The 10000-nt window shown below is 45.3% G+C and overlaps 2 protein-coding genes across 3 annotated transcripts in view; both read left to right on the forward strand.

The window, feature by feature from the left end:
- Positions 1 to 154: 154 nt before the first annotated feature.
- On the forward strand, positions 155 to 1800 carry LOC125951323 (toll-interacting protein-like). 2 transcript variants are annotated; one of them, XM_049680080.1, is made up of 5 exons: positions 155 to 297; positions 377 to 482; positions 745 to 870; positions 931 to 1308; positions 1388 to 1800. In XM_049680080.1, the coding sequence occupies exons 2-5, from the start codon at positions 438 to 440 to the stop codon at positions 1655 to 1657; spliced, it is 819 nt and encodes a 272-aa protein (XP_049536037.1). In that variant the 5' UTR covers positions 155 to 297; positions 377 to 437; the 3' UTR covers positions 1658 to 1800. The 2 variants fall into 2 exon arrangements, with proteins under 2 accessions (XP_049536037.1, XP_049536036.1); XM_049680079.1 differs by having other exon boundaries at positions 382 to 482.
- Positions 1801 to 2047: 247 nt separating this feature from the next.
- LOC125948779 (calcineurin-binding protein cabin-1-like) overlaps positions 2048 to 10000 on the forward strand; it is an 8960-nt gene continuing 1007 nt past the window's right edge. Inside the window, exons 1-23 of the mRNA XM_049675152.1 lie at positions 2048 to 2190; positions 2263 to 2376; positions 2455 to 2574; positions 2654 to 3184; positions 3250 to 3421; positions 3483 to 3578; positions 3650 to 3827; positions 3895 to 4066; positions 4132 to 4385; positions 4446 to 4614; positions 4682 to 4984; positions 5049 to 5211; positions 5287 to 5443; positions 5509 to 5646; positions 5714 to 5992; positions 6055 to 6396; positions 6459 to 6632; positions 6700 to 7771; positions 7838 to 8092; positions 8172 to 8335; positions 8410 to 8866; positions 8935 to 9484; positions 9559 to 10000. The exon at positions 9559 to 10000 is cut by the window's right edge and continues 699 nt beyond it. Coding sequence (XP_049531109.1) covers positions 2104 to 2190; positions 2263 to 2376; positions 2455 to 2574; positions 2654 to 3184; positions 3250 to 3421; positions 3483 to 3578; positions 3650 to 3827; positions 3895 to 4066; positions 4132 to 4385; positions 4446 to 4614; positions 4682 to 4984; positions 5049 to 5211; positions 5287 to 5443; positions 5509 to 5646; positions 5714 to 5992; positions 6055 to 6396; positions 6459 to 6632; positions 6700 to 7771; positions 7838 to 8092; positions 8172 to 8335; positions 8410 to 8866; positions 8935 to 9484; positions 9559 to 10000 — 6389 coding nt within the window. The 5' untranslated portion in view covers positions 2048 to 2103. The remainder of the gene's footprint in view (positions 2191 to 2262; positions 2377 to 2454; positions 2575 to 2653; positions 3185 to 3249; positions 3422 to 3482; positions 3579 to 3649; positions 3828 to 3894; positions 4067 to 4131; positions 4386 to 4445; positions 4615 to 4681; positions 4985 to 5048; positions 5212 to 5286; positions 5444 to 5508; positions 5647 to 5713; positions 5993 to 6054; positions 6397 to 6458; positions 6633 to 6699; positions 7772 to 7837; positions 8093 to 8171; positions 8336 to 8409; positions 8867 to 8934; positions 9485 to 9558) is intronic.

A 10000-nucleotide genomic window follows, 5' to 3' on the forward strand; every position in this document is an offset into this window, starting at 1 on the left:
GACGGAGAGCCCATAGTCCACAGGGTGATTCGAAGCGAAAAATGGACAACACCCTTAAAAAATTACAGTGATGGTTGATAAAATAAGCCATTTTTTTAAAAAGGAAGGGAAAATTTTCATCAAAAATCAAAATTCTAAGCGAAAAATGGCAAGCATGGCACTGTACCGTTGTTGTGGTTCTGAGTCGTGAAAAAAGTGGAACTTTTTAACTTTTTCGAACCTTTTTCGTAATAAAGATAAGGCGATAAGGGCAAATTAGAGTCATTGGCAACTCCCGCCGTCGTTCCCGTTTGAAAAGTAACTAAAATCCAAAAGATCAAGGGTTAAGCCACGAGAAAAGATTCTAAGCTCCTTCGCAACTTTTATGATTTTACAGAACAGCTGGTAGCCGGAAGTTTTTACAAAAGAGAACGGAATATCCGAAATAATCCGAAAAAATGATGGAAGAAGTGACTCCAAGATCGAACGAACATTGGAAGCGGGTAAGTTCTGCGGTTGTTATCTTCCGGGCTATCGCCCCGGCCCCGTTCTACGCCGTTCTTTATCAGTGATAAGAACTACTAGTGAAGGGGCTGCGTGCGAAATCTCTCCTTCCAGAGCTGAAAACGCTTCCTCTATCGAAAAGTAGTGGGTTGGTCTTCCTTTTTGGCAAGAATTTGATTGCCGTGGCAGGAAGCCTCTCAAGTGCTGGAGTAAACTATCGTAATCTTTCTTACTGTACGCTCTCGTTTATCTGCCTGGCAGGCTTATCTAGGACCGCTTCCCGATGAATTTCTGCGTGTTACGACCGCCCAAGACATCCAGGAGGTGACCGACAGACAAGCTGCCTTGGCCCTGCAGAGCCACCATAATTCATGTGCACCATACATGGTAAGCCTCGAAGATTCTGCCGATCCGAGTTCGAACTCAACATTTCTTCTTCCCTTGCAGGCTCCCAACATCGTCGGACGTTTGAGCATTACCATAGCGCAGGCCAAACTGGTGAAGAACTATGGCATTACCCGAATGGATCCGTACGTGCGGCTCCGTGTTGGCCACTTTGTCTATGAAACGCAAACATGCGCCAACGGTGGAAGAAACCCTCGTTGGAACCGGGTCATCCACTGTCAGCTACCGGCCGGTGTAGAGATTATTGCCATCGAGATTTACGACGAGTGCAACTTTTCGATGGACGAGCTGATCGCCTGGACCGAAATTCGCATTCCACAGTCAGTACTACGTGGCGAGACACACGAAGAATGGTATTCGCTGAGCGGAAAGCAAGGCGATGGTCTTGAGGGGAGCATAGACATGGTGCTAAGTTTTAACGTAAGTGTGCCGTTGCGGCGACGTATGACGGACGTGGCGATGTGACGAACATTATCTACCTTTTATCTCATCCACGTAGAACGTTATCGTTCAGCCGCGAATGATACAAGCTACTAACGCGCCAGTGATGTTGGTACCAAATGTAGCCACCGGAACACCGATGCCTGTATTTGTCGCTCCGAATCAACCGCAAGTGGCTCGTCCTCCGCCCGTGCTTACCGATGATGATCTGGCCCGCATTCACGAGATGTTCCCACAGGTCGATAAGGAAGTCATCAAGTCGGTCGCCGTGGCAAATAATCAGGATCGAGATGCCGTTATCAACGCTCTGCTGCAAATGAGCAGCTAAGCTGTGCTGTAAGCATTTTTGCCTGGCTGATAAGCATACTGCGCGATGCTCCATTGGTGGCAACTTCCAATATTTTGATGTTTATGTTTGTATGAATGGATGCTTGTATATTTAATAAACGACCCTACGCTAGATTCGCTACTTAAAAATCCACGTGAGTGATTTTATTTCAAACCGATCGTGCGGCGGGATCGTGGCGGATACTGTCGGTGCTGTGAGCGCGCTGCCGACCGACAGCATCAGTTACATCATGATGCCATCTCCCTTCCTCTTGAAGTGAAGGTCCAAGAACTCCGAAAGAGAAAGGGAGATGCCTCATATCCCATCTGACAGCATGGATGCTGCCTGTCGGCAGCGAACTCACAGCACTGACAGCATAAACAAAAAATGCCGCGTTTTGCGTGAGGTCGTCTTGGAAATTGCGAATTTTCCGTGATTTTGTGAAGATGATACGAATTTCTGCGCTAAACGATGAAGGATCCGACGATAGCAATGGATTGGACAGCGAGCTCATCGTCACGAAAGAAGCGGAGGTAAGTTACCTTTCGAGAAACGGGCATTTTTAGCCGCCTTTTCGTGATGGCCCTCGTTTGGTTTCGATTCAGGAAACGATCGCGATTTCCGAATATGTCCGGGCGCTGCAAATGAAAAAGGAGAACAAGCAGCAAGAGGCGCTGGAGTTGTTACTGGAGCTGTTGGACACCCAAGTAATCCACGATGTATGTGAGGCAAACGTGGCTTGCCGGAAACCGGAAGGGCATGATGGTTTTTGATTCCTTGGCTGTTTCTTTCCGTAGGTCACTTCCACTCAAACGGACAGTAAGCTTTTTGCAGTAAAATACAATTGTTACCGGAATATTGGGCTTATTTACGAAGAGCAAAGCAAGGAAAGTCTGGCCATCGAATTCCTGATGAAGGTAGGAACCGGCTTTTGTGCTCATGCTCACCAGCGAATACACTTTTAACCACTTAACTTTATCACTTTTGTATCTTCAGGCAATGGATCTAGACGAAACGGACGTGTACACAATGTCGCGATTGGCTCGCATGGCACTCAAAACGGGGTATTTGCAGATATCGAAGCTGTACTTTGAAAAATGCTTAAAGCGAAATCCAAACCATTGGCCAAGTATGGAGGGTCTGTTGAGGGTGTTCTGTAGCGCCTCGAACGTTGTTGAAGCATACGGTTGGGCAAGCCAATGTAACAGAAAAGACCCTCGCAACACCCTGTATGTCGATGTGCTCAGAGCCATCCGGGAGCGCTTCAAAAGTACGCTACCATACCTTGATACCGTTTTCATCGTGCCACCGGCGGTAAATTTCGAGGCCGAGGAAAAGAGACGACCACTAAAAGTAGCGCTGGCTACCTTTGATGAGTTGTTTACCGCGAAACCTATCTATGAGCCTCCCGATTTCACCATCATGCCGGATATACTCAAGCAAGAACTGAAGATGGACGATATCAGCTTTGAAACGATCGGTAACATGTTGATAAAGCTAGATGATAAAATGGAAGAGCTCGATTTGGTAGGTTTTCTGCAAGCGAGTTAGTAAGCCAGATCGAATCATACTGTTATTCCGAGTGATTACAGAGATGCGTTTTCATGCTGGAAACCGACTCACTCTTTTGCGAACGCCACAAGGAAGAGGACGAAAAGATAGAGGAGGCTACTCAGGAATCTCCAGCTGTTACCGAAAATGTCGATGATTCTGTTGCAGCGAAAGAAGATAATCGAATGGAAGTGGAAGAAGAAGAAATGTGTGGTAAGTTTTGTATAGTTCTAGTTGCAACCAAGACACTTTAAAAGGTTACCTATTGTTGCAGAAGATGCAAACGAGACTAGTGTCAGTTTTGTAAAACTCTCGGAAGACGCCAATGGAAATGGCACATCTGCGGCCGATAGTGCTGATTCAGGAGTCGGTAAGGATGAATCTTGTTACCCTTGTTTGTCGTTTTACTGGCCTAATAATGTTCCATTCGCTTGAATACAGATGCAAACGAGCAAAAAAATAAAGCTCGACGTAGAGGCAGTGAACTTAAAATTTTGGAGCAGTGGGGTTGGCATAAAAATCGTCGTTCAACGCGCAAGAAGACCATTCAAGAGCTAAACGATCCGGCCGATTCGACAGTAGAATCATTCTTCAAACTTTCAGTTAAACAGCATATTTCGTGAGTATCTTTGATGACATTTTAACATGATTGATCATGCATTGAACCGTTTGGTTTCTCTATTAAGTGAGGAAAAGCAACTGAAAGAGTCACCTTTCACGTTGGACCAGCGACGCAAGAGTTCCGAGGCGGATGGCACGGAGACTGCTATCAACAATGCGACTAGAGAAGAGTCGGCTATAACGCAGTCGGATTTTTGCAGTGAATGCAATTTACAGAGTTTTATAAGCGAAATGAAGGTACTACACCTTTGGTTAACACTAACATACGATAAATCTAAATTAAATTTTCTGTTTTTCAACAGCAAAACGACATCGACGTTTACGCGTTAATGTACGGATTTCTTGTGCACATTTCGAGATCATGGGGCATTGCAACAAGACCCGAGCTACGTCCCATTTATCTAAAACTGCACAACTCGTTCGTCCAGTACACAGACTATGAGGCGTGGAATCAGCTGTCTCCTGAAAGGCTTGAACTGATATTTCAAATATCGGTATTCTATTTGGAATTGAAACTAGATGCAGGACTAGCGGAATCACGAGATGAATCGAGATGGTTAGCATGATGATTTATCAACAACTACTTCCAAATTAACATACCAATCGCTTCCTACAGCATTCTTGATGCCTTCGATGATGAGATTTTCAATCGGTGCCGTTTCTATGTGGATAGTTTGCCCAACGAGAGAACCGTAGCCGTCTATCGCATTCGGTTACGGTGGATCGCGTACATTGTGGAGTGCAGTGCTCAAAAGTTCGATGCTGCCCTTGAGAATTTGTACTTGGTAAGCGTCACCTTCGAGTTGAATTGAATATCAGAAAATGACTAAACTGATCGGTCTGGTATTTCAGCTGCAAGAGAATTTATGCCATTCAGATGGGCACCGGATAGTGCTTAATTTTCCTAACCAGAAGGCTAACATTTGTGTTAGTTTAGAGAAAATTGAAGAATTGATTGGTGAAACTGAGCGTAAACTGCGCATTGAACGTGTGAGGCGCCATTATGAGGATGGTGAGCACGAGCAGGTGGTGGATATCTTGAAGGATACTCTTCGTTATTACACGACTGTTGGAAACCCCAACGAAACAGTGCTTAGTCTGACAATACAATCCCAGATGCTACTCGAATCTTTATGGAATATCGCAGAAATGGAAGTGAGTGGCACACACACTGATAGTTGGCAAGATACATTTATGGTACTCCGTCGGTTATTTGCAGGAATGTTTGATTTGGTCAGAAAAAGTGTTCACCTATTCCGTCCATCAGTTCGTGGTAGCAGCAGGACAGCACGATAGCCGTAAAACACGAGCTTGGGCCAGTAATGTTAATTTCGCCCAACTGTATATTGATTCCATCATCAAGCAAGAAGGATTTTTTATATGTATGTACATTCTCCCAAAGCCCTGGAATCAGCAGCTAAATGGCTTACTTAAAATGATTATTATTGTACTTAAAGTGGAAATACTTGGATCTCAAACATCGAGGCTGATACAATCACTCTTCCGGCTGTTGACGCACCAGCTGGATCCAAGTGTAGAAAAAAATTATACCGCTCAATTGTGTTTAATCGATTGCTGGAGAGCGTGGATAATTTTTTATTACATTTTAGAAAGGTAATTTGGAACAAATCAACAAAAAGCAACTCGTGTACTGAGATCTCACTATTTGTACTTTGCAGACAAGATGATCTGGACTGCTTGATGAAAGTGAATCAAACACCGGCGATTCAAGATCAGAATGGAACGATTGAAACAGAACCTGAACGGCTGTGTAATTCCGTTATGATGTGTTTCGTTGCTCATGAGCTGTTGGGCAAGTAAGTAAATAATATAACTCACAATTTACACACATTTGATGATAATTTTTTGTCGTTTGATTAACAGGAAGAACTGGTGTTCCAAAGGCGACAGTGGTCTTTTATTCCATATACTAGATGTGGTCGTACCTAAGATACGGTCACCTTTGCTGGAACCATTCCGTGAAATCTTGAACGAATATCTGGAACAGGTTACTTACTGCCTGTATGGCTACCCTCAAAAACGACCTCGGTTGCGTCACATCCACGACCATGGAGCCGTTCAGGTGTCGCTAAACTGGGCTCGAGCAATTCAGTTGTTTGATCTCTATCGTCCCGATAATCTACCGGAATTCAACTCATACAAGTACGGATTATTAGTAGAAGAAGTTTGTTTGTATGGTGATATATCGTTAATGTATCTTGCAGGTTAGAATCAATTTCCACCGATATGGAGGCCTTGCTACAACGTATTATATCGCTTATTCCGGCCGAGATAGACGTGACGAAGCTTTCTCTGCCGATTTCGGAATTCATCGATGGCAAGGGCAACACACTACCAGATGCGGCCAATGTGTTGCAAAGCGAAATCAAGCCAATATTTTATCTACTGGCTGATTATTATTTCAAGAGTCGCGATTTCACCCGCGCCATCAAGTACTATGTGATGGATCTTGCCCTTGAACCAACGCGATTCGATTCCTGGGCTGGCATTTCACTGTCAAAGGCCAGCAGGGTTGAAACGAAACTAAACTCCACCGAAGTGATACCGTGAGTTCAACATGCATTATTTGCCCAGTCCAATGTCTTAACTGTATCCTCCCATTCCACAGTCTGCAAGATTTCCTGGATGAAACCGACAATGGTATGAAATGTTTCGATCAGTGCTTGCAGCTAAATGAAAACGATGCACAGCTTTGGATTGAGTATGGATCGTTTGCGTACAACATTCATTCTTTCTGCTCACGCAGTTTGAAATTGTTGAGTGATACTCTTTCGATGGAGAGGTAAGGTGAAATTGGCATCGTAATTTAATGAAAATGTGTTTAAAACCACTTCACATTCGTCTTTCAGTTTTGCGTTGGTCGAAACACACAAGGAACGCTGCCTCGATATTGCTTTTTCCTGCTTTAACAAAGTAAGCCTGGAAAAGACTTCATGCTCAGAACTACCGATAGTGGCCGAGGAAGAACATCAGCAACAGCAACAACATCAGCAGCAACAGCAGCAACAGGAAAATGGCAACAATCACGAAGACGAAATCTGGTTGCATCACTACATGCTGGGAAAGATAGCAGAGAAGAAAAAAGAACATCCAGCCGTCTATCTGACACACTATTTGAAATCAGCCAAATATCTGTACGAGTGCAATGCAACGTATCCGATCAAGATTAATCATAGCAGCCCTTCGCAGCTGGCGATCGAGGCTTTGGAGGTGTTCTATCGCATCAATGCTGCCATCATAAAGTATGTGGAGCAGCATTCACCAATCAACAAGAAAACTTCAAGGTTATTTTTGCGGACCTTAAAAGAACTATCCACTAGTCCGTTTGCGGTAAATCGAGCAAAGATTAATGAAAACATGCTGAAACGTAAAATATCACCTAACAACAATGGAAGTAACACTGCTGGACCGCCAGGTGCTACAAACCCGGCGGATGCCTCGGTGCCTTCACCAAAGGTTGCTAGGGAGTCCGATGCTATGGTTGCTGTTTGTAAACCGGGAGATGAAGTGAAACTACAATCACAAGAAGGAACGTGTGGTGCGGCGGAAGGTGTAGATGCCGATAAGCTGACTAACGTTGAACCGATGCCATCAGTCAGCAGTTCTCCGGCGACAGAAGTGCCAAGTACAACGTCCGCTCATTCTTCGGCAGTGGTTGCGGATGAAAATATTCCATCATCAACATCGGTTACCCAGCAAACAGGACGCGTGCTAGAGCACGTTCGGGTAGAGGTCATCAAGCAGCTCGTTGAAGGACAACCGGCACGCCGAGGATCGCAGGAGAGTGCTATGACGTCTTCCACCACGACTACTACCACGACGACAAGCACTTCTTCTTCGAGCAGCGATTCGTCTGACAGTGATACGGATACATCGTCTGATTCCGACAGTGACACTTCTTCGACGGAAGACGAGCTTACCGTATGTTTCCCGCGTTCCAGATTCTTGCTTCCTAATAGGCTTTAACATGCTCTGTGTCGTTTCCAGAATGAACAAACCATAAGCTCTGCTGAGAGGGACACAATATTCAAACATTGTATTAAAAATTTGGAAGAATGCATCACACGTTTCCCGGAGCACTACAAATCGATGTACCGCCTGGTGCACCATTACATGCACGCACCCGGCGACACGAAATCATTCGACAAAGCTCGCCAACTGCTGTTGGGTAACTACCGTACTACATTGGGTACGCATATTCCGGGTCTTTTCACGGAACGGAAAACCACAAACTTCTTCAACGTAAGTAAAACCGTTAATCTGGTCCGGACTTTCGTCCGACAAAAGTATTCACTATTGATCGTAATATCCCTGGTCCTAGGGTTTATGGAGAATTCCGGCATCGGATATCGATCGACCGGGAAACTTTGCATCGCATATTTCAAAATGCGTCATCGTGTTAATGGAAACGCTGAAAGAGTTTAATGAGCATGAAATATTGGTCGATCTTGCGATGCAGCTGCAACGAACTCCGGAACCTGATAAGTAAGTTATGGCCTCCGTTACCAGTGTCTCTCATTAGGCGTGTCTGATTTGCGGGTTTTATCCACTTGTTGCAGAAAGTATCTTAACGATTACGAGCGTAAAGAATTGGTCCAGCAGGCAATGATGTATTGCATTCAGGTTTACAGAAGTTTATTGAAGAAGGCGGTCGATGCCCGGAATGATACCGATCTGCTTTCACTAATGATCGACGCGTATAAGGCTTATCGCAAGATCCTCAAGCTTATGCCGGCCAAGGAACAAATGTTTGCCTGTCTGCTGACCGATGCTTACCGAGCGTTTGTTAGCGATAAGGCGGTGAAATTACCGGAAAACAGCAACGTGCTTGATCTCTCCATTAAGCTGTGCACTTACGAGATCAATTATCGCAAAACCCAGGAAAAGCAACAAAATACGAATGGTTCCGCGGGGTCGGTTGGTAGTGGTACGGTCGGAGCAAATGGTGGCAAACAGGGCATGACAACTGGAGAGATGCCGACAACAGTGATCGTTCCGATGCAACCAATATCGGCGGTAAGTGCTGCTCGGGATTTGAATTGAAGCATGAATCTTATCGAGATGTTTGTGTTTTGTCGGTGTAGAATTTCATTCCAGGACTCACGAAGCAAAACAGACGTATCCCGGTATCGAAGGTAACTGCACAAACCGTGGCAACAAGTACGATGGCAAACGATCCTTCCATACACCAGCAACTTCAGCAGCAGCAGCAGCAGCACCAACAGCATAACTATCCAATGGCACAGTCACATCCTTACGGTGCACCTTCCAGTGCAATCGGTAGCATGATGACGGATCTTTCATCTCGTGTGACCATCACACCGATAATGCTCGATACGGGAGCTGCTGGTGCTTCGACCGCTTCTTCAACATCGAGCAACCTAGACTTAAATGCTGGCAAACATACTGCCACGGTTGCCTCTTCACTGCCACAAGCGAGTGCAAGGAATTCATCGTCTCAGTTATCAGATGCTCTACCATCGGCTTCTTCCCTGACAGCCTCTGCAACAGCTGGTGCAAGCACAAACCCCACTGCCCTGTTTCAGCAATATTTGAAAATATTCAGCCAGATGCCCAACATTGCATCAATCGGCAACAATCCTATGATGACGGCTGCTTTAACCGAGTATTTGGGTGAGTTTGAGAAGCTCTACATTCGATTGATTTCGCTTTCTGACATTTTTCTCTATTAACTTTTTACGTTGCAGCCACTTTTCAGATGCATCAATCGACGACATCATCACTGTCGCCTAATCCCGATCGAAACATGGAGACTCCGCCGCAACTGCCTGCGTCAACCATGATGATCCCGAAACCATCCACCACAATTAGTTCTAAAAATTATTCCACTGGCCAAGCTCAACCACCACAGTCGTTCACTGCAGGTGGTGGTGGTGCTGGTGGTGGTGGTAAGAAGTCTGGAAAATCATCATCCAGCGTTGCCTCGCCGCTCCTGTACAATAACTTTGAACAGCAGCAACAGCTTGCTACAATCACGCTTTCTACGATGGGCACATCGCAACCATCCTCAAGCGTGAAGCGTGATCGAGTATCCTCTCCCTTCGCTGGTAGCTCAACGCAACGTGCTGGTCGCGTAGCATCACCACTGCCGATGCTTACCATTACACCTAGCGACGGTCCAGTTACTAC

This window comes from Anopheles darlingi, chromosome 2, assembly GCF_943734745.1.
Source record: "Anopheles darlingi chromosome 2, idAnoDarlMG_H_01, whole genome shotgun sequence".
NCBI classification, from domain to species: domain Eukaryota; kingdom Metazoa; phylum Arthropoda; class Insecta; order Diptera; family Culicidae; genus Anopheles; species Anopheles darlingi.